At 39.1% G+C, this 22,863-nt stretch overlaps 1 protein-coding gene across 6 annotated transcripts in view; it reads right to left on the bottom strand.

Moving 5' to 3' along the window:
* The window catches only part of ubr4 (ubiquitin protein ligase E3 component n-recognin 4), a 49,302-nt gene that overhangs the window by 8,523 nt on the left and 17,916 nt on the right, over positions 1-22,863 (bottom strand). For 2 of the 6 annotated variants that reach the window (XM_042005101.1, XM_042005104.1), the window contains 50 exons: positions 21,788-22,175; positions 21,514-21,577; positions 21,212-21,403; positions 20,482-20,552; positions 19,816-20,008; positions 18,785-19,018; positions 18,464-18,634; positions 18,159-18,341; positions 17,716-17,874; positions 17,326-17,478; positions 16,889-17,116; positions 16,481-16,638; positions 16,209-16,383; positions 15,899-16,100; positions 15,497-15,660; positions 15,034-15,250; positions 14,589-14,805; positions 13,588-13,651; positions 13,346-13,480; positions 12,897-13,071; positions 12,547-12,678; positions 11,891-12,012; positions 11,617-11,728; positions 11,370-11,500; positions 10,716-10,893; positions 8,585-8,689; positions 8,028-8,165; positions 7,491-7,659; positions 7,005-7,209; positions 6,817-6,930; positions 6,336-6,545; positions 6,088-6,237; positions 5,773-6,000; positions 5,566-5,644; positions 5,215-5,457; positions 4,875-5,043; positions 4,565-4,709; positions 4,229-4,314; positions 4,056-4,143; positions 3,618-3,811; positions 3,170-3,409; positions 2,941-3,079; positions 2,653-2,778; positions 2,283-2,411; positions 1,820-2,169; positions 1,643-1,733; positions 1,475-1,559; positions 985-1,112; positions 282-411; positions 24-184 (listed from right to left, as the gene is read on the bottom strand). In XM_042005101.1, coding sequence (XP_041861035.1) covers positions 24-184; positions 282-411; positions 985-1,112; positions 1,475-1,559; positions 1,643-1,733; positions 1,820-2,169; positions 2,283-2,411; positions 2,653-2,778; positions 2,941-3,079; positions 3,170-3,409; positions 3,618-3,811; positions 4,056-4,143; positions 4,229-4,314; positions 4,565-4,709; positions 4,875-5,043; positions 5,215-5,457; positions 5,566-5,644; positions 5,773-6,000; positions 6,088-6,237; positions 6,336-6,545; positions 6,817-6,930; positions 7,005-7,209; positions 7,491-7,659; positions 8,028-8,165; positions 8,585-8,689; positions 10,716-10,893; positions 11,370-11,500; positions 11,617-11,728; positions 11,891-12,012; positions 12,547-12,678; positions 12,897-13,071; positions 13,346-13,480; positions 13,588-13,651; positions 14,589-14,805; positions 15,034-15,250; positions 15,497-15,660; positions 15,899-16,100; positions 16,209-16,383; positions 16,481-16,638; positions 16,889-17,116; positions 17,326-17,478; positions 17,716-17,874; positions 18,159-18,341; positions 18,464-18,634; positions 18,785-19,018; positions 19,816-20,008; positions 20,482-20,552; positions 21,212-21,403; positions 21,514-21,577; positions 21,788-22,175 — 8,120 coding nt within the window. The remainder of the gene's footprint in view (positions 1-23; positions 185-281; positions 412-984; positions 1,113-1,474; positions 1,560-1,642; positions 1,734-1,819; positions 2,170-2,282; positions 2,412-2,652; positions 2,779-2,940; positions 3,080-3,169; positions 3,410-3,617; positions 3,812-4,055; positions 4,144-4,228; positions 4,315-4,564; positions 4,710-4,874; positions 5,044-5,214; positions 5,458-5,565; positions 5,645-5,772; positions 6,001-6,087; positions 6,238-6,335; positions 6,546-6,816; positions 6,931-7,004; positions 7,210-7,490; positions 7,660-8,027; positions 8,166-8,584; positions 8,690-10,715; positions 10,894-11,369; positions 11,501-11,616; positions 11,729-11,890; positions 12,013-12,546; positions 12,679-12,896; positions 13,072-13,345; positions 13,481-13,587; positions 13,652-14,588; positions 14,806-15,033; positions 15,251-15,496; positions 15,661-15,898; positions 16,101-16,208; positions 16,384-16,480; positions 16,639-16,888; positions 17,117-17,325; positions 17,479-17,715; positions 17,875-18,158; positions 18,342-18,463; positions 18,635-18,784; positions 19,019-19,815; positions 20,009-20,481; positions 20,553-21,211; positions 21,404-21,513; positions 21,578-21,787; positions 22,176-22,863) is intronic. The other 4 variants (XM_042005105.1, XM_042005107.1, XM_042005102.1 and 1 more) reach the window with 3 other exon arrangements.

Below are 22,863 nucleotides of genomic sequence, written 5' to 3'. Positions count from 1 at the left end.
TTGTGACTAAAATGTTTCATTACCTGCCGCAACCAGTTGTTATGGCTCAGTTTAAGCAGGCGAGGGAACAGGCCTTCACCCTTCCTGGACCTCATGAACTGCTTCCACTTCCAAACATACTTTTCAAGCAAATACTGCTTTCGCAACTCAGCCTTCCCCTGAGGCTTTGACACAGTTTCTTGACCTGTCGTCATATTCATGAAACAGTGATCGTTATCAGTGTTAAAAAAAAAGAACAAACCATCTCATAAATACTGAATTTTTTCTCAAACATTACTTACATCTTGCTGGGAGACACTTTTTCCAGGCCTCATAGGATGCTTTGGGGTCCTTCTTAAGCCAGAGCTGAGCCTGGGCATGAATTTCATTACTGTAGGGCCTAACTGTGGTTAGGGACTCAATAGCAGCATCCTTTAAATATATGCAAACACACATACAAAGCTGTGTAAGGAAATGTGACATGAAGGAACAAGACATGCATTTTACAGGATAATTTGCTGGGTTTGTGTGTTTCAGGCAAGCAGGAAATGTCATAGTTGCAGTTTCAAGACCAAATTTTTTTTCCCTATGGCAGCGGCATGTCCCCACAGTAATAAAGACAAGCTCTAGTCAAAGAAAGAAAAAGGTGACCAATTCACTCTTGATGTAAAAAATTAAAAAGCCTTTATTAAAAGTTAAAAATGCACCTACGCTTTGCAGCACATTGCCTTCATCAGGGTGACAAATCAGTGGTCAACAAGTTCTAAGCATTTTTAAGAGCCCAGGCTCCAAAAGAAAATGATGGTGGCAACTGAAAAATGCTTACAGGGATACATCTTAAAGATCCCAGTTTTCAAATTGTGCTACGACATTTGTTTGTTTTGTCCATAATGTCTGACTGGAAAACAAACGTTTTTTCATTTTCATTTATTCTTTCTTAATATCTGAAATGCACAAAGATGCAAACAATGCAGACATAACTGAGTTATACAATTAGTTATTTACCTTGTTCTTCTTGCTAGTCGGTGCAGGAGGCTTTATCAGCTTTTGCAGGATTCTCAGGCACATGAGAGTGATGTTCTCCACCACTACAGGTGTCTTTATATTCACTGACATGAGGAACAAACTGAGAGCTATCAATGGAAGATGGAAAATTTAAAAAAGACATTAGTTTGGTCCAAAGATGCCCAAATTAGTCAACAACTTCATGAACACAATAAGAAACAACTGTAAAATTCCCCTCTTTTTTATAGCCAGTTTAAACAGTAGGTTACAAAATATTAACAGCTAGATAATTCATCCTGCTGAGTATCACACATGTAAACATTAGCAGGCTTGATATACAGGATGTGATGAATCCCTTCATTAGGTGAGTGTGAGGACATTAAATGTGGGACAATCAGTCAGTAAAAAACAAAATGTACTCTGCTATTAATTCACACCTTCAGATCAACAAATATCTTTTTACAGTACGAGGATGAAGAATTATGCTTACCACAACGCAATCTTAACTCCCAACATCCTCCCTCTTTGGAAATTGAGTCTGTCAGCAGCAGCATTTCATACTGCAAATTACTAACCTGATGGAACCAAAAAGGAGCACATTCAGAGGAAAGTTAAGCTTTACAATTAATGTTGCAGTATCACATATACGACAACTTACCAAGTCAGGGTTAGCCCAGTGACCTTTGAGGGCAGCGGACACCTTGGCAATGATGAGGTCATTCATTTGCTGAGTGGCTTCTGGATGATCCCTAAATCAGGAAGATATGAAAGACAACAGTGAGGGAAAATAATTTAAAACTTTCTCAAAACACTGCATATGCACAAAGGAACATACCTGGTGAGGAGACAAACCAGCTGGCGCACTTCCTCCCTCATGGCTGCAGTACCCCGCCGCAAGTTATACTCAAACAGCTCACGAATGAGACCCTGGAGGACCAGGATCTGTCGGAGGGCAGGGTTAGTGGCCAATGCACGGAGCAGTGTAATACAGTGACCCGTGACAGCTGAGGCACAGCCGTAACACTTGGTTGAGGAGGTGTGGCCGCAGCCCAGCACAGACAAGGCGCGGTACTGACTGGCGGTGAATGTGGGCTGATGGGTACTACTACTTCGGGATGACTTTGTGGCAGCCTCTCTCTGTTGTAGATCATACTCCAAGAGCTCTTTACGGGATGCAAGCACTTTCTATAAACAAGAGATTAAGGACACAATTATATATTAGTGTGTTGTTTTTGTTGTTTCGTTGTTTTTATTCATTTCTGCCACTAAGGAAATTATCTTTTTCTTTCCTCTCTGACCTGTATAATCTTGGAAAGCTCATCAAATGATGTCTTGCAGTCTCCACTGTACTCTTGAGCCAGCTGCTGAATATATCTGTTCACATTAGCAGAGGATGTACCAAGTCCTGCACCTGCTCCAGCGTCATCCTGAAAGCAAGAAAAAAGAAAACCATGAGATAAGACTGAATAAAAGAAAAATAGAGGCTTAAGACTGCTCTTGCAAATCCCTCCGGTATAATGTCTACACCATATCAGCAGAAACTGTGCATAATGCATATATACATTTAAATTGAAGGCAAACATGCTTGACATTATTCATGCATTCATTTTCATGAAACATTCTGTTTCAGACTTTGAAAGCACTCTTTCAGCTCTTCCTGTGACTAACCTGGGGTTTTTCTGGTGCTGCTTCATTAACTTTAGACAACAGGCTCTCCAGCTGGGGCCTGTGACCCATCAGTTGGTGGTAAACCCGGTCAGCTTTGTCCAGCAGGGTGTTGATGTTGGTCACAGCCTGAAAGAATTAATACATTAAAGAATATGAGAGGCAGAGTGGAGGTAGAGGCAAAGACAGACTTCAGAATTAATGTATATACCTTTTCAGCAAAACATGAAAACATGGTTTAACTTAATTTAAATAATTAATCACTTGGTTAATCCTACAAGAGCATCGTACCTTCTTTCGGTCTTCTTCATTCTCAATAGGATCCACTGCACAACATGGCCTAGCATACAGCATGAAGTCAAATCGGGCATATTTGCAGAAACCACAGGCGTTGCACAGGAAGGGGTCTTTCTCATCATAGTTGATAGACCTGAAAGACATTCACCAAGTAAAATAAATGTAATCTGATGTTTTCAAATATCATTGTAGAGCAAACCAGTAGAGGAAACCTACTGCTTACCTACACTTGTGGCACTGATACACATTCTCACCACAGTTGCCACAGACCCCAGGGTTAGCAGGCACAGAAGCACTACAGCGTGGACACTGCAGGGTCTCAGTGGATGCCTGGTAGTTCTCATAGAAATCAGAGAACTCGATCATCAGGTTGGATGCAACGATAGGTAAAGGAAGGTCAATCTTCACTTCCGTTTGCCCTGGAGTCAGCTGAACTTTTTTAGCTTTGTGCCAACGAGCAGGCCTGGAAACAAGAAAGGTCCAATTTAAGAGATTTATCTTGATACTACAAAGTCAATGTGAATGAAGCAAGAAATTGGGCATGATTCAAACTGAACCTAAAACAATTCAAACAGCTTTGAACAAAATTATATATATATATATATATATATATATATATATATATATATAAGGTACAAAACAAAGACCAGCAGCTTTTTGCTGAAACATACTTATTCTTTAGCTCCACGATGGCCTGCACAGTCCTGTTGTTGTAGTAAAGATTGATGGTGCGGACCATCTTAGTGCGTTTGAGGTCGCCAATCTTCACTGTGACCTTGCTGATGGTGTGGCTGCCAATTAGTTTGACAACTTGCTGTGTGGTGGTATAGCGGGTGTCCACTTTAATGGATGACAGTTTAATATTCTGTAGGACAAAACAGAGAAACAAAATGCTTAACGTTTGGCATTTGTTCATAGCAAGTTTTTTTAAATTAAGTCTTTGTTCTACACAATTTGATTTCTATAATGTATGATATTATCAGCACAGATAAGGAGGCTAAGCCTTTAGCAACCTGAATAAGTTGGTCAAAATACTAACAAAACAGAGAGTTTAACTGATGCAAAAGTCAAAATACACAAAATACACTTTGAGGTTGTGCTGAACTTACTGAGAATGGAACTTCTGGATTGTTGCACACCAAGCAGGGGTCACTCTCAAGATAAAACCCATCAAACTCCACTAAACCAGAGAGAGTACTGCAAGACAAAACCACAGTTTATCTCATGGAAATTGTGTCTAACAGTGTATTTATTATAAGAAAGATCATTTGTAGAAACATACTTGTAGATGTTGGAGTTGGGGTGATTTGTCAGAATATGGTTCTGTGCCCTCAGGATTTCCACAGCTTTCTGGGAATACTCCTTCAGCTGAGGTAGGAAGGGAACACAACACAATTTACATAAATGTTCTACTTTAATCCTTGTGACCTCTTTGCTCTGTGAAGAAAAAGCTTCCTCTATAGTGTGGACATTTCTGTCATTTCTTGTTATAAAAAATCCTATTGAATGCCCTTTTATTTACAAGAGCTCAACTATCATTTCATAAATCATGTCATGTCAAATTCATACAATATGAGAGAAATAGGAAAAGAACGTAACTAAAATAAAAAAATCAAACCTTTTTCTCTGTTTGAGGGGTTTTGAGTGAGAAGTATCCAAGTAGGTCAACAAACTGGGCAGCTTTGCGGCCATATGCAGGAAGTTCTGGCCAGATGGCCCAAGTCAGCTCAAGCAGCAGCTCCTGCTGAGATTTGCTGGAGTTCCTGTAGAATGACTCACATTAACTAACAGCGAAGCTCTGACCTCTCCATTTAATTAATTTATCATGCTTTTGTTAAAAAACAATTTTGTTCAGACTCATGTGCATGTGAATAAATTAATGTTTGGGAGTAAACCACTCTGTTACTGCAACAGTATTTAAATCGTACCTGTAAATATGTAGTGCTAAGCAATGTGCTTGCCAGCGAACTGCCGATGAGTTTGACTCTAGCAGGAAACAGCGCAAGAACTGGATGAGTGTCTCCTTGTCTGCAAACTTGTTGAGTTGACTGACCAGACTCATGCAAAGCTGGTCCTCTTGGCTGCTGACACCATCCCCTGTGATCAATCCACAGATATAAAACACAGTCAGACCACGTCTACTATTCGTTTCTATGCCAAAACACAACCCTTTTCAGGGTCATCACCGCGCTGAAGCTTAGTCACAGCCTGGTACGTGCTTCTTAACAAATTAATTAGTAGTTTGTGTTATGTGTTACATCTTCTCACCCTCTTTATCTTTTTCTTTGTCTTCTTTTTTGCTCTTTTTACTGGAGGATTTACTTTGAGAGGACTGAGAAGCACCTGTCTGTCCAGCACTACCAGAGCCTCCTCCAGAGAACGATGAAGAAGAAGAGGAGGAGCTGGCCAGCACCTTGCTGCCACACAGGGCACAAGAGAGGAGTTGAAGCAGAACTGGAGACACACCCTCATCAACCAGGAAGCTGACTTGAAGCAGGAAGTACAACACAGCTGGACAACAAAGCAATAAGGATAAGAACAGGATAAAGAGTCAATGTTAATAATACTGACCAAAACTGTTTTGTTTCCAATTTTAGGAAGTGCTTTCAAACAACTTACAGTCATCCTTCATGCAGAATTTCTGCCAGTTGATTGTTCTCTGAGTTGCAATTTCAGCACATGCTTTTAGATGTTCCATCTGCAAAAAGACAATTTCCTTTTCAGTGCAAATTAAAAATAAGCCAGCCAATGAAATGAGGTTGTGTAGACAAAAAAAACTGACAAATCTATTTAATTTTTTTTCTTTTCTGTTCAAACAATACTCACCAGACTTATGAGTGTATCATACTGCAGTGCTGAACCAGATGTGGCAGTGACCACACCAGCCCTGAGGAAGATGCCCTGTTCTTCCAGGAGCTTCTTGATGCTGCGAACATGCGAGTCAAGAGTGTGTAGATCTCGCAGCTGACGGTATTTTTCCTTTGAGCCGCAGATAAACAGTAACAACTTTCTGACTTGTCTTCTAACAAATGGTGTCTGTTGGATCATCAGATACTGAAAAGACAGGAGTGAGAGGATTGTGTTTATGGCATGAAAAAACAATGAAAATTAACATATTAGCAAATATACCAAATAACTTACTTCAGATAAATAGTAAAACCAGGAATGGTCAAACACAGGAGGTGGAATACGTGGGTTTGTCTCAGCAATCTTCTTTATCTGATACGGCAGCCGGAGCACCATTTCAGTCAACAACTGGGAGTAGGCTTCAAAGACATCAGCAGCATGTCCCTGATTGCAGAAGCAACATAGTGAGTAATCATCAAATTTCCTTAAATAAAAAAAAAAAAAAAAAAAAGGGGTTTAAATATTTTCCCCTCTCTTGTTACCTTGACATATTGGCGCAGGAAGAAAGGGCTCATGTCAGGGGGAGAGGAGGCTGTGTGAGTGCGGAGAAGCTGGCTAGTGGTCACAGGCTCCTCCTCACCCTGCTGGCTTTTCCAAAACTCCAAGAGTGACTTTAGGACGTGGAGACAATAGTCAATGGCACTCTGACTGAGCAAAGCGGTTGCGGTGGCATTGGATATCAGAGATGATGACTAAAAGGTAAAAGGAGGGAGAAAAGAAGTTGTCAAATTGCATGAGGAACACCAGTCTACTTATGTCAAATCCATGAAACTGTGTTTAATACACTGCTCCAATTCAATCACACATAATGTTCCATTTGTATATAGTAACATTATATCTTTCCCTTTTCTCCATTTACAAAATGTTGGCACTGGTTTCGACTGATATACACTACCAGGATCAGGATTATGACTTTTTACTATGATCATACTAACATGCATGATTATAATTAATGGACTGTACCTCAGAAGAAGATTTTGAGCCAGACTTTGTACGAGACATAAAGACACTTAGTAGCCTCATGATGACCAGGTGAACTTCATTTATGGAGCTTCGCTCATTTTTTTTGGACACATCCTGCAGAGCATCAAAATGGATTTAGTAAAATAATGAAATTCTGAGTCGAAACCATGATAAAAGACAGTGCCTACCTTCTTGTGCATGCAAAGTTCAGCAATGAGTTGTGAAAGCAGGTCATCCAAGGCGCCCTTATCCTTTTCATCCTCACCATCAAGGTCAGATGTCAACATTAGAATAACTTGCATGTATGGGATGGCTTGAACGCCACCTACGTTATGAAGCTGCGAAAGATGCTGCAGCAAACGCTCCAGCAGCATAAGACGAACCATGTGCAACCTAATGAGAAACATAAAATTATAGTTCAGAGTTAATATTCAAAACTAAACTGACAATATTTGGTTTTATGAGTAATTTTTAATAGAAATCCACCACGAAAACATTTTTTATATATATATATATATATATATATATATATATATATATATATATATATATATATATATATATATATATATATATTTGTCATTCTAATTGTCATGTTGTTTTAAAGACATGTAGAAATTAAGCCACAATTCTTCTTCTTTCTTAATAAACTCTCCTACATTCAGAAGTCTAACCTGTTGCTTGTGTGGATGTCTCCCTCGGTCTCTCCTTCACCTTCTGAGCCTTCACCCTCCTGCTGTGCTGTTGTAGTACTGATGGCTCCAGTACTGGAACTCACACTTCCTGGACCAGCAGGGTGGCCCTCCACTGTTGTGTCCCCATATGCGCTGCTGCGTCCCGACACTGAACATAAGCATGCAAAATGACAAAAACATTTAACAATGAAAGCTGGAAACACATAAAAAATTAAATGTATTATTAAAGAAGTAGTAATTGTTTCTTTAAAAGGTGTGCCCCACAGGAATTTGATGCATAGAATGATAGATTGTGATATCCTAATCTCAAACTGTAGTATGGGAAAGGAATTGAAAGAATTGGTAACTTATTTAAGTATTAATAGAAATTAGAAAAGTGATCAGTCAAAAGAGGGCCAGCTTCAGGTCTTATGTGTGCTGACATAACATATCTGACAAACTGTATATGACTAATTTCAAACATGCATATTTAGTGTTTTCCATTCTAGACTGGCCTCTTTTACTGAAACAACCCACCACTGTGCTCCCCTGCTACAGAGTCGATAGCAGAACCCCCACTCTCTGAGCCCACACTGCCTCCATGCTCAGCTGGGGAGGTCCGCAATGTCGAGCCATCAGTAGCAGCTGTGCTGCCTTCATCGTCTGATGCCGGGGCTGAAATCATAGCAACAGCTGTAACAGTAAATACACCACGGTCATCTGGCCAGGATACATGATCTTAGTTTACACTTGTTTACTGACAATGCAAAAAAAGCAACAAGCAAAAACAAAATACTCCAACCTGCTGTTACTGCTTTTCTTTTTCTTAACTTAGGAGCAGTGTGATATAAAATTATAAACGTTTAAACTGACGCATACTTGTCATAAACTAAAACAATGAAAAACAACTCATTTAAGAAAAAAAAGTTAATTAAAACCATAAGATATACTCTTGATGAGTGTCAAGATTGGACATAAAGACATCTGCCATATTTTTTCCTCAATTCAAAAAGTTACTTTCAACTGTGTACTGAAGTACACAAAATAATATTTAAAAAAAATATTTCACACTGTGGTGGAGATGGTCTTATTACCTGATGCTGTGGTGTCTGAAAGGGTGCCAGCATCAAGTGAAGAGGAGCTAGGTGCCTGGCCAGACAGGCCAAGACTCTGAAGACCAAGAGCACTGCTGCTGCTGCCTAAAACAATCAAGAAATATATGCAAGGGCTGAAGAAGCTCAGTTGTTCTAATAGCAAGAACACATTTGACAAATACTGTCCCCTGTATGTGGTATATACTGTATATGGCATTGTTTTGAGTTTTACATGACTGATTTTTACTAACTAAAGTTCATATAAGGGTGCATTCACACTGATGCTGTTTGAGGGGCACGACCAACATGCAGCTGCACAAATGTCCTGCATGGAACCCCCTCTAAAGAGAGCCCAGGATGCAGCCAGACCCTGATCGGAGTGAGCGCGCAACCTGCAGGTGCCTGTAAACCTCGACTCCCAAAAGCTAAAATATCTTCAACAATCCAATGGGAAAGCCATTACCTCCAGGTAATTTATGTGACATCGCTTGAGACCTTTAATCCAAAGACTTCTCACATACCAGCCCTCTCACATACCCCTGACAGGCTGGGGTTGGTTGTGACCACGTTCCATGACAGGACGGTGCTCAAAAGTACCCCAGCAACAGGAAAGCCAGACTTCGTCACTGTGTGTCACATTCTGTGACACACAGGGTCCAGTCTGAGAGAAGACAGAAAATCTCTAAAGTGGAGGCAGCCGAGTCAAATGACTAGAATAGCAGACGCTGTCAACCCCAATAACTGTTGACAAAACCTTAAAGGGAGAAGGTGGCAAGATAAGCTCTTAGGGGGCACACTTTTCATTGACAGTTGCGCTGTGTACGACATCGAATTAAGGGAAAGGGTCTTTGCTAGGTGGCCGTGCTAACCGTTGTCGGAGACTCTTCAAGGTGACACAGGCACAGGGCCTGCACGAACCAGGAGCTTGGACAGCCAACCAGACTGTGTGTTCCAGCCTAAGGCACCCGGAGCAGAGCTGGTGTGGATCCTTCCTCGAGATCTTGTTTCTTCATACAGGAATGAGCCCCAGAGTCCCAGTTTCCTCTGTTGTGAGGGAGGTTATTGTCTATTTTTACTAGCTGGAGTGCTTGCTAAAATGAATATGTTAGCTGGAGTGCTTATCATAAAAGACATGGCGTTAGCTGGTGTGTTAAACGGCATGAATATAACATCGTGGTTATACACCTCAGTTTATGGAAAAGACCGAGAGCTGCAGCTAGCGAAACTGGAGGGATCTGTCTATGGCCAGTTAGGGTAGCTAGCAATGCACTGAGATATGCTCTGTCCAAATTAAATAGAGGTGTTTGAGCGTTGCTGTGCCATAGAGCGGGCTACTTGAAGGTAGGGTGGCGTGAGCGTGGAGATCTCCAGCCAATCAGGATTGGCATAATGAAATAAGCATGTCTGAAGAATAAGCAGAGGGGGGCGTATCCCATATTGAGACATCAAAACGAGTGCTATAAAAGGACCCTTGCTTACATGTTGAGACACTATGGCGAACAAGCCATTTTTGGCCCTGGCAAATCAATGAGCCAAATTTTTTTTTCTTTATTGTCGGTCAGTGGGCATTTCGGGGAATACCATCCCTTAGTAAGCAGCTGCTGTAACTGCGTAACATGGTTAAGTTGATTTAGTCTGCTTGAGTTCAGTGCAGTGTGAAAGCATACCAAACAAAGGTGCTAAAATTTTCAGAACTACCACCCGCTCAAACAGTCTCCTGGACTATCCTGGTGTTTAAGCGCTAAAAAAAAAAACTGCTTTAGGTCACAATACCTCATCAAATCAAACTTTACTTATAAAGTGCTTTTCATTCAAAAGCAGCACAAAGTGCTTTACATATATATTTAAAAAAATGAATATATGTAAAAAATCCCAAGTATAAAACATCAACGTTCCATAACACACACCTTATCATACTCCATCTCTCTCACACACACAACGCACATATATAACCCCCACTTCTCTTTGCACAAATTTAAAATCTGACTTTTAGTTTCAGTCTCTTTAACTGAAACAACAATTTATAAACAAAACTGGAGATAAACATGTGAGGATAAATCATAGTTCAGACTACAAGGACATTTCATGTACCACTGTACCACTTTTGTAATTTTTAATTATTTCTACTTACCTTGTTGATCTTGCTGAAGACTGAGAGCAATGGCCAACTCTACCATAGTCTCATCATCGGCATCAGGAGGGATGTCAAGCATAGGCGGGAAACCTTCAGCTCCGGCCAAAAGGGCCTCTAGAGGAGATGGATTTCCATTGTTGACATTCTCTGCCGTCTCCAGGACCATTGATTCAGACTAGGGAAAATATTAAAAATGGTTTTACTATAACTTTAACATACATCCTCTTAGCAAGCTTTCAGTGTGTTTAAGAAAAAACTCATCCCTGGAAAGAACGACTTGTTTGTCTGCAATACTGGAGAGTAAGATGATTTTAATAATATAAAGGAGCTGAATGTAACGGTGTAAAAGTAATTCTGTAACACACATCAGTACTAGTCTATCTTTCAACTTTTGTTTCTGTGCACTGTGAAAGTTAATTTAGTCATTACTGACATTTAAATACGTAAAAAAAAACATTTAACGATATATGTACATTACAAGTCTAAAGTTTCTACACATCTTTCCATTTATTTTGAATCAACAGTTGTATCCAACCCTTAAACTGGTACTGTAAGTGAGGGGCAAATGGACTTGTTTTTACACTGTTTATTTTCAAAGTTTGAGCAACTTAAACATAATATTGACTTTTGTTCTCTTTTTTTTTGCCTCACCACCATTTCAAAGTCGCCATGGTCCACTTCATTCTGCTCTTGGCTCTCCTGCCGAGACTCTTCACCTCCAGTTATCACAGATGATTGCATTTTGTCATCTGCATCATCGTCGTCATCGTCATCCTTGTCTCCTGATGGAAACACTATTAAGTACTAGAACACTCAATGAAATAACGAAGTCTGCATGCACGTTTCGTTACATTCAATCTAGGCGCAAGTACTTTGTGTAAAACTTGAGAAAACATACCTATAGGTGTATTGGAACGTGGGGGAGATGGAAGTGTCACATGACGTCGCTTGTTTCTTGGTCGCAGCACTCTGATCAGAGCCTGCTTACAAGCAAAGCTCACAGCTGTATCCTGAATTTTTACAAATACAAACTGGTTACTTCATGACAGTAATCTGAATAGCAACCTACGTCCTGTGTCATTAAAATGTCAAGCAATTTAAATAAAATGTAACCACCCCATAAGGGGAATTTCTTGCATGCCAGTTAAATGAAGATAAAGATTTTTACTTACAGGGCATAGTAACATTTGCATGTAGATTTTGGAAGCTACGTTGATGTAATCCAGTTCACAGGTGCAGTATGCATGAATGATGTCTACCAAGGCATTAACTGTTGCTTCCACATGTGTTAGACCTTTGATGGAGGAGAAGAAAAGCACAATGACATACAAAAGGTATTGGTTTTCAGCTGTGTGTGTAAAACAGAAATAAAAAAAATACTGCTTTAAGGATGAAAAGGATCAACATACCATGTATATACTCATTAGTTGTGTATCATGAATAACATACACTCCCCTCTATAAGTTTTGGAACAGTGCGGCCAGTATCTTTATTTTCAGTGTACAATACAAACATTTGAGTTTGACATAAAAAGATGAATATGAGACAAAAGATCAACTTATCGGCTTTTATTTCTAGGTATTTATATCTGGATCTAATGTGCAACTCATGAGTTAGCATTATTTGTAACAAAACACAAAATTCTTAGGTGAAAAAAAGTATTGGAAATGAGATTTAAAACAGATTGAAACTTAACATCTAGTTGCAAATCCTGTCAAACCCAAATGTTTGTTGTCTACAGCAAAACTAAAGGAATTGGCTGCACTGTTCCAATTCTTTTTGAGGGCAGTGTACATGTAAAATTTTAGGTCTCAGTATTTGCACTTACCAGGCAGGCAAGCAGGTGCAAGAAATGCATTCTTGGGTTTCAAGGCATGAAGCTTCCAGAAGTTATTCATCAGTTGTGCAATGAAGTTAGAGCTTTCTCCATCCAAACGTTTTTGCCCCTCCTCTGTCATTTCTGATTTAAGAGGGGGAAAAAAAGCATGTTGGAAACTTTTAGGTTACTTTGATGCCACATGAGAACTCATTTTAACCAAAAGTTACTTTAGAGTGTCTTCTGTCAAGAACACCCACTCAAGTATAGAAATTTGTGTACTTGTGTAACCATACAGGTCAAATAAAATAGTTATTCCTTAGCTTTGGCAAACATTTGTCACCAACAGAACAGCCTCTTACCAGTGTCATGGTGCAATAATTTGTTTTCTGTAAAATGCACCAAGTTGTTGGGTCTCATGATTGCAATGGAGCGGGCAGTGATCACAAGCCTCTGGAAGACGTCAGGGTCAAGCTCCCTCCCCTCACGGCTGCCACTATTCAGACACTGTACTGCATTACTCAGCAAGGACTGGTCCTGATAAGAGCAGGGGGAAAAAAAGTTATATCAGGTGTTGAGAAGTCATACAAATGGAACAAATATTCATCAGCAAGAGAAAAGCAAAAGGCTTGAAATCCAAAAAAATTTAAGGTAATAAAAAAGATGAATGAGAAGGATTTTTTTTTTTTTTTTTTGACACAGTAAATTAAACTAATAACAAAAAAAAAAAAAATCAGATAGAATGGAAAAGCTGGGCACCTTAGAACAAGATGCTATTTGGTCTAATATCACAAATGGCCTTTCTTTTTACCTTATGGTTGTGGTAGGCAGTGCGACTGGTGTGCAGGCTAGCAAGAAGTCCCTTTGTCTGCTGCTGCACACCTGCAGGAGTCGGCATGGACAGGAGTAAAGTGGCCAACTCCAGCGCTGCAGGTTTGTTTTTCTCCTACAGTAAAAACATGACTTAATAATGACCATCAAAGCAAGTAGAGCACAGAAATAGTTACTACGATGTTTTCAAAGGCAATAAAAAATTTGAATCTTCACATTTACCTTTTCACCAGATGAGCCTACTGCAAAGCAACTTTCCAAAGCTTCAAGGGAGCTGACCACCAACCTGGAATGGAGAGAAAAAATGTAATTTTGCTTCTTCCAAAGATTCTGGCAAAAAAGAAGTCATAACCCAGAAATAGAAAAAAAAGCATTCTTAATCTGATGCAGTCTGTGCTAATCTAAATGCAACACAACATTGAATGCAAGAATAAAGGTTGTGAAGAAAAATGTATATTTGTTGAATGACATGTTCAGAATCTAAGGTGTGGACACACAAAGTGGCACACATGCACAAAACCATACAAACAAGCAGAGAAAGGGCAGTTACTAACCGGTCCAATGTTGATAAGGACTCAGTTTCACAACTTTTTATTGTATTTTTGGGAGCAAAAGAAAAAGAACAAAAATAAGTGTGAGGATCACAGAAAGAAACAAGTAAAAATTAAATGATTCAGCTGAACAAAAGAGAGGCATGCAAGAAAAGATGATCACATGAGCCATGCACCAACTTTAAAGAAAATCAACTGCCTCTCTCTATACTCAACACCTCCTGCTACATAACCCATGAGGATACACTAAAAGTGGGTAATGAGTTAGGGCAAGAAAGAAGAAAATCACAACTATATGTGCAATTAATCTCTTGTAGGCAAAGCAGTTATAAAAAACAAACAAAAAGTTAAACTTATAAGTATCTGCAGATAAATATCTTTGGCTAACCAGCAAATAACCATTACTGATAAAATGAACTAATCACATCACACTAATAAAAAATTCTTATATAGATCAACTAGAGAAAAGAGTAATGCAAATTAACTTTATAGTGCGTGTAAGCACTGAAATGGTGGATGCCACCGTCTGAATGGCATTTAAATCTCTATTGTTGAAAAGGAAGTTTTAAAGTAGTGAGAAACTACATTAGAAAGTTAATATTCATGCTCTCTCTTCACATCAGGAGGGTGGGTAATTCAGTTAGATGAGACTTAGAAATAAAAAGCCCATACCTCTCTAGTACACTGCCACTTGTTGTTGTTGGGGTGGCTATGTCTCCATCAGAAGTGCCGTTGCCTTGGTTGAGGCTGGGACTGCAGACACTGTTGACTGATGCAGAGGAGAAGTCCTCTGGTGGATCTTCAGGCCAGCCAAACTGCTCCTTTGTTTTGCCGTAGATTTTGATTGAATCAAGCATTGTGACTCCAGCTGGATCGACTGATGCACCAACTTTAAAAAAATACAGAGTACAACAACAGCACCAGAAGATGCATTTAGATTGAATTAAACTAATTTAATGTGATAATTTCATAGAAACACAAATTAGCTCACATTAACACACACACAAAGATAAAACTCAAACTTCTAAGCTTGTTGGAAACTGCATAAAATGCATGAGCTTCATTATGACACAATGAAGCTCTAGAAGGTGGAGAAGAACAAGTAGTCCACTCTTACTGAATATGGAGAGCTTCTTGTCAGCCTGCAAAGCCTCTTCCCTGGTGAAGGGTAAATCAAACCAGCGAGCTCTTGTCAAGTTTATCTGCATGGTGCGGCCAAAGACCTCCACATAGGAAGGAGCCCTCTCAATAGCCTGGGTGCCCACCTGCACCCTCATGCCCGTCATCACCATTGAACTGTTGTTATTCACCACTTCCACAGTGAATCCCCCAGGCTAAAACAAAATAACAAGGAAAATAATATAGAAAAACTATATACATACTCAAAAATGTTGTGATCCAAAAGATGAAGAAAAAAATCTGAATTATTACTTATCTAGTTCAGATGCACGTGTAAAAAAAATCTATTTATTAAGATTTTGGTTGTCAACTTATACATCAAAACTCCATTACATTAAGGGGAAAGCATAGCAATGTTTGGCACATTTTCTGACACCGACTGACAACGTGAATGTGTCTACCTTGGTGTTGGCCACATACATCCCTGTGGAGTTGAGCCTGTGTTTGATCTGCTGACCATTGTAGACCTGCAGCAAATCATTACCCCCAAACTCCACCTCTGTTAGTTGTTGGTTGTGTTCAAAGAAGTCCACAGGGAAGGTCACCTGGCTGGAAGTTCGAGTGGCTTAAAATAAAACATAGACGTTAAAACATTTTTGAACCAGCAAAAGGTTCTTTGCATTTCTAATAAATGCTTTTCAGTTTCTGCATATTGAATTAAATAAAAAAAAACAATTTATTTATTTATATATTTTTTGTTGCTTTTTGCCTTGCTTTACTGTCTTAAATGAAACAAGTTCCTGTTGTAAAAGTAATAGCTAACAGATTAACGTGTTTCTGACATTTGCTGGCCATTAACTTACTTGCAGCCGCAGCTTTGCGCTTGCGGACAGGTTTCATGATACTGATGCCACAACTGGGCTGCAGTGAGGGCTGGAGCCAGTATGAGGTGTTGTCTACATTTGCCATGTAGATTCGGAGGCTTCCGTCCTCACAGAGAAGAATCATGGTAGTGCGCTGCTGCTCATTGCTGGCAGTGTGTCGGATAGCTACCATATCTTGAATCTGGGGAAAAGGTAAGATAAATTAAATCATATCTCATACAGTGGATGTGCAATTAAATCCAATGATCAAAATCTTCAATTACAAAAGCTTAAGGTTTTCCACCCATACCTTGGCTTTAGCTGGCAGGGTTTTTATCTCCTGGATGAGAAAGGTGTCAGGTTTGACCATTATTACCAGTGGTATGCCTGTTGTTTGTTGGACACAGCACACCAGACCTGGATGGTTCATGACTTCTGACCACTGGCACAGAGCAGGTGACATTTTACCGCTTCCACCATTAGAGCTAAAGACAACAGGAGAAAATGAGTTATAGTTGTATTTTCCAGATGCAGCCCTGTGCAGGGAAGTTCAGAAATCCTAAGATGTGAAAGATATGTTACCCTTTGATGTTGATGGGGAAGAGCCTCTGCACATCAGTTGTGCTGCGGCTCACTGTGGCAGCAAAAGACTTTCCCTGGCTGTAGCTGAAGAACAGCATCTGAAGGACGTGGGAGTAATAAACAGACACTCCACCACCGGCCACCTGTCCGTTGCTGTCCTGTAATTAAAAAGAGAGAACATCTCTTTATCTTTTTTATGCTGACCATTTGTAAATAATCATTTATTTTGAAGAAACCTTAAACGTTAACTATTGTGTGAAAATGATGACAGCAAAAACACAATAACTTTGACGTTTATTTAGGAAGCAATCCTATCTTTTACATCAACTGTGATACAATTTGGCACATTAGTTATACCATCAATTTGAAGGTAAATGCTTTTGGTTTCCAAATATAAATTCAAGTTACCTTCAAATCCTCGTGGGTTATCTCCAATACATTTGTGACGTAGAAAGGGCCATGCTGGGCACCACTGGATTCATCCATAATCTGAGTGTACATGTAACCTGCTGAGGACATGATTACAATGATGTTTTTCCCCTCTTCATTGAACAGGAATGTAGCATCTCGGATCTTGGAGCTAGGTAGAAGGAAGTAGTACATGGGACTCAGGGCATCCACGGACAAGTCATAGACCTGTTGTAAAGAGAGACAAAAATAAAATTATAACTTAATTTCATCTCCCCCCAAAAAAACATAAATAAAAAGGTTCACAATCATAGTTACATGACAAATCCCTCTGACTTTCTTCTGAGGTTAACAGAAGCTTAAAATAATTTCAACAAAAACTTGTCACTACTAATTTACTCACTGTAGAGAAGTGTAGTTATTCTATCAATATATACCTTGACAAAGTCAGCAGTGATGATGGCAAGTTCGGTCTGAGAACCTGGTAACCAGATTGCTTTGATGATAAAGTTGCCTGTAGCCAGTTGTGGGTGTAACACCAAATGGTCTGACACGGAGCCTGTGCTGCTGAAAGTTAGTACATGACAGTCCTGAGGAAAAAAAAGAAAAATTGAATTTCAGTTATAAGCAAAATATTTCTATGCTAAATAATATATATATAAACTGTTAAGTATTCTTGCATAACTTGCTTGAGTAACTAATAAATTTTACAATCCAAGGCAAATGAACAAAAACCACATGGTTCTCTTCAAAGTTTTCTAATTCAATGCGTAAGAAAAAATACATTAATGAACAATCTAAGAATTAGAGGAGTCTTATTCGCTGACCTTTAGGCCACACACAGCCAGGTAATCTTCATTGCAGGGGTTTCCTGTGAGACTGAGGACAGTGAAAGGAACTGGGGCAGAGGCCAGACGGGTCAGTGTTAGCTTCCTTTTGCTTGAGTCAGCTTGCTTTAGTAGAGTGGACAGCTGCAGAACTGTTATCTGTCAGGTAAGAGGAAAAAAAGTTTTTTTTACCAACAGTAAAGACCCTGCAAGCACTTGAAAATAAAGCTACATCTAACTATAATAATGACACAAAACTAATAGATAATTATTACTTCAGAGGAAACTAAGCAAATATGCAAATAAAATTAACATAAATAGAAAAATATTTTTTAGGAGTATAATACAACAGTATTGCTAGTTGTAATGCTCCATTTCACAGCTTATACGTCAATCACAAACCCAGAACAACTCTCAAGTTTCATTCACTGACTCATCTTTACCTTTCCCTTTTCATGGCTAACTGCAAGATGCTGACGGCGGCCATGGGGTGAGGACAGGACACACATAGCAACACGGCGCAAGACATGTGCACTGATAAGCTGCCGTATGGTTTGCCCCTGGTCTCCACTGTAGTTCATCCTCACATTCTCAAAAGCCCCTTCCTGAGACCCAAGGGTGGGCACCTTAGAAAACGTGATGACATATAGAACTTTTAATACAATGCAGATTCCATTAAGGTTTCTATAAATTATCAAGGCATCAGGTTAGCTTCCTCTTCACACCAACTCATTTAGGTTTTTATTACCATTAGTTGGTCTGTCATTTCCACATTTTTATCCTGAGTATGCAGTTCATTGAGAGCTTGCTGAGCGCGGCTGCTACTTCCAACTGCGGATGCCTGCTGGAAGTTGGTCTGGATAGCCTCCATGAGAAACATGAGCATTTCAAGTATGACTGCAGCAGTGGAGGACCCAATCTGTCGTGGACAGAGAGCCAAAAGCACAGGTCAGAAAGTGTTAAATGCATTGATAGCAAAATAAATTCGTGTCAAAAAGACACAAGAACAAGAAAGAACAAGAGACATGTAGAGTAATACATTCAGAAGAGATAATGTATTCTCTCTTACCACTTGTGCTAGCAACTCCTCCTGGCAGCCCTCAATGCTCTTGCACACACTGCTTTTCTTAGGCCTGTCTTCATCACCAGATTTGCCATCACAGATGGTGACCTTGCCCTTGTCAGAGGGTGAAGCATTCTGATGGCGAATTGCGCTTTCAGGCATCCTCAGTTCACTCTGGAAAGCTGAAGATTCTTTGAGAGTGGAGCTCATGCCACTGCTGGGGCTGCGTTTGACCAGGGCCTGTGGACAATGTAGCATGCAGTCAATCAGAGGAATCAAAAACAATACTTACATGTACAGCACAAGTTTAAAAAAAAAAGAAAAAACACATTTATAAATATGTAATGAATGGTTAAGTGTTACCCAACTTCTGAATGGTGGTCTATGTATATCTCATTGTGGTAGTCCACTGAATATAACTTAAATTTACATCATCAACTTTCTATATGTTTTTCTTAATTAGGATGATCTAATAGTTTTCTAGCTTACTTTTACTTTGCTAGCTCCTACACACTGTGGAGTACATAGTCAAAGAATGATCAGAAATTACTTTTTCTTGTAGACATATTTTTAATAACAGTAATTTGCATCAAGCCAAAATGATTTACTCCTCCATTGTTATCCTTTCACTGGACAGTAAACCTATCTTAATAATGTATACAATTGAAAAAGTGAAAATGATGCATTGAAATAAGTGCACAAAACTTATCACTGGTTACTGTAATCTTAAATAACACAGGAAAACAAAATAATGCAGTCACAAGCACAAAGAAAGAATGCTAAAGGTCTATGGTACTTATCAAACAGAAAATAAAATGTATTTGATGGGTTGTAATTCACATGCACATTAAAATATCCAACATTAAAGATTAATAACTAGAGAAGCTGGCCTTTTTCAATTTACAAAAAAAACTAAAGCAGGCATTCATAAGACATACTCTCATTTTCTGGCCATATGCGTGTACTAGCTATAATTCTGATCAAATGAAATGACTGGATGGAGGTCAATGGGGGAATGACTTGCAAGCCAAAGTTACCGCTGTTGTTCTCTTCCCATGATGACCTGAAGTATTCGGTCTCACCTGGCAGCTGCCATCCTCTTTGGCACCGCAGTCACAGAAGAAAGAGCCATATTTGGCATAGGAGATCTCATGGTCTTTGTGACAGACCTTGGCGCACACAGTGCACACACCTACCCCATCCACCATCTTACAGGTGTGACAGTGGTACCTACAAAAATGACAGGGAAAAGATAAGACTAAGTAGTATACTAGTGCAACGATAACACATCTATCTTGACCTCAATTTTCACGGTGGGCACTGTGCTGAATAAAAAGTTTGCTTTTTGCTGGAATCAAAGTTTAGCTGTTTAAAAAAAAAACCTCTGCAGTGTTTAAGTTTGGAGCATCTCTATTAATGCCTTTGGGCACATTGGGGAATTGGGAGTGAAGCTCACAAATGATCTGCTGATGCATAACTATGCAATCACCCTGCAAGGTAGGGGAACTTCCAGCATGCGAGTTTTTTGTGGCCCAAGAATTTCTTTGATTTTTTAAATTCTGAAAGTTTTGTGTTAAAACTCAAATTTTACATGTTATATGTACTCCAGTTTGTTTAAAACTGTTTAACAAATCACAATAAAAACAAAGAAAGAAAAAAGAACTGATGCAAACCAGAGCCATTAGAAATAAACTTGTCTTTACCAGTGCTGGTTCATGAACTCCTTCTGAGTTATGGTGAAGGTGCAGAGTTTGTTGCAAAGGGAGTCTTCATCCTGTCAGACAGTAACATCAGTTAACAAGACAAAATGAGTATGTCACTGTAGACACTGTTGAAGAAAAAAAAAAAAGGGGGGGGGGGTAATTTGTGACAACTACATTAAGAAATGGAAAGAAATGCAGTGCATTACCAAACACAAATTAACATTTTTTTTTTTTTTTTTTTTACAAAAGCTCTAACACTTTAATGACTGCTGCTTTCATTGTCGTTCTTACCACAGTAACAGCCCAGTAGAGAAATCTCAAGCAGAATTCTGGGTGTCTCAATGAAAAAAGGTTTTCCAATGTTCAAGAAGAGATTTAATGAAACCAAATATTTTATAAACAGTTTGTTTGGTTTATTAAGGAGTAGTGACCTGAACTAGCAGACAACACAGACTATAAACCCTAAAACAAAAGGAATTTCTTTCAAATAAATATAAAATGCTGCAATATGAAAAAGACTACTACATAAATTAATTCTGGGACTCTATTTTAATGCAAGGTAATAGTCCACTGGTTTTGTATAATCCGCAAAGGATTATATTTGCCTTCTTATAATAGTTATTTTTTTAACAGTACTATTTAGAAGTTCCTACAACTTAAACAATACCGTATATTGTGCATTAAAATAACATGGCTCTAATAGACAAATACAGGAATTAAAGTGTCTTACAGAGTCCTCTGCCTGGGAATCATCCTCCTCTACTGCAAGTTCTTCAACCCAGTCTGAGTCAACTTCCATTGCTTTCTCATCTCCCTCCATGAGCAATGCGGAGGTACCCTGACCGCTGCTTTGCCTCAAAGCATTCATCACATCAGCAAGATAGGAAATGATGTGGCAAGAGCATTCCAGCATGCTGGCGTGCTGATGATAAAAAAAATGTTTATTAAAACAGTAATACTTGGGAGAAATAAAAGAAGCTCATAGTAAACTAGCCATGTTGGATATTTGCTTAATACACTGAAAAAACATACCTTTCCATGGGACAAATTTGTGCTCACTTTCTCCACCACATTTTTCTGTGTTAGATACTTTTTACTGGAAAAAAAGGGAGCATATTTATTAAAAATACAAAAATTCAACTCTTTGATAATAGTAATGCTCTTCAGAACCAAAAATATCTATCAACCACTTTTATTTTTTCACACTGGTCTTACAGCCCAGTTACACAACAAAGCATGCAGCTCTACAACACAAATGAAATTATAAATATTGAACTGAAACTTGTCTAATAAAGTGGTCTCTTACCATCTGGTCAGCCAATCAATAGCAGCCCTGTGAAGCTGCAGATGACCAGCACCTTGTCCAGCACTGGCAAGTGTGGCCATGATGATCATAAGCTCGGGAAAGCCTGTTCCATCACCACTGGCCAACATATCTGTTGCCATGGGAATAAGAGTGCTGAGGAGGACAGTGCACACTCCTTCGCCCACCTGACTATTGTCACGCACAATATGAGTAGTGAGGAGCTGCAGTAGCTGTCGGTTTTCTTGTACTATGTCCAGTTGTTCTGAGTCCTTTGGTGGGGTGGCAGTCATACGTGTCAGCCACGACTGCAGGCGGGAGGGCTCCACACAGGCCAGCTGGGCCAGAGAGCCACACAGACATAACAGGCTTGGGTTTGGACTTTTTTCCGCTGGGGATAAGAAGATTATGAGATGCAACTTACAGAATTACCTAATAAATATGTACATTACAAATTTTATGATTTCTCATCTTTACACATGAAGTATAGCCCCTTTCAGACATGTACTGGACAGAAACTGAAGCAATGAATCTCAATTATATTTTCAAATGTGAATCTGATCAGCAACATATGCTAACAGAAGTTTGAATTTTAGCAGTTTTTTTAGACATAGATAGACAGTAAGCAGGACCACATTCTGCTATAACAATGCTGTCCAGACAGGGATTGAGCTAAATCATAAGCTGCAGCATGCCTTTTTTTTCTATTAGTATCTCATTTCTGAAAAAGGATCGTTGGCAAACCTAAAAAAATAAATAAAAAAGTAATACCATTTTAATAAATCAACAAAGCTTCCTTTTAAAAAAGAATATAGAAAAAACTGATGAAATAAAAAAAGTGCTGTTTAATCGCAGATTTAAATCTTTTGGATGCAGTTGTTGAGGCCAGAAACTCTTTGTGTCTCTTTTAAAGTGTTGTGTATATTCATATTTGGGGGAAAAAAGTACTGCAATTTAAAATAATTCACTGTCCTCCAGTCCAGTGAGCTCTATTTATTCTCCTAACACTATAATTTACCCACATTTGACCTTTGAAAAGTAATTTTAATCATGATTTAACATTTTTATTCTTTTTAATG

Source organism: Melanotaenia boesemani, chromosome 13, assembly GCF_017639745.1.
Source record: "Melanotaenia boesemani isolate fMelBoe1 chromosome 13, fMelBoe1.pri, whole genome shotgun sequence".
In the NCBI taxonomy this organism is placed as follows: Eukaryota; Metazoa; Chordata; class Actinopteri; order Atheriniformes; family Melanotaeniidae; genus Melanotaenia; species Melanotaenia boesemani.
Note: the sequence above shows the minus strand (reverse complement) of the source record. Positions and strands in the feature narration are given on the sequence as shown.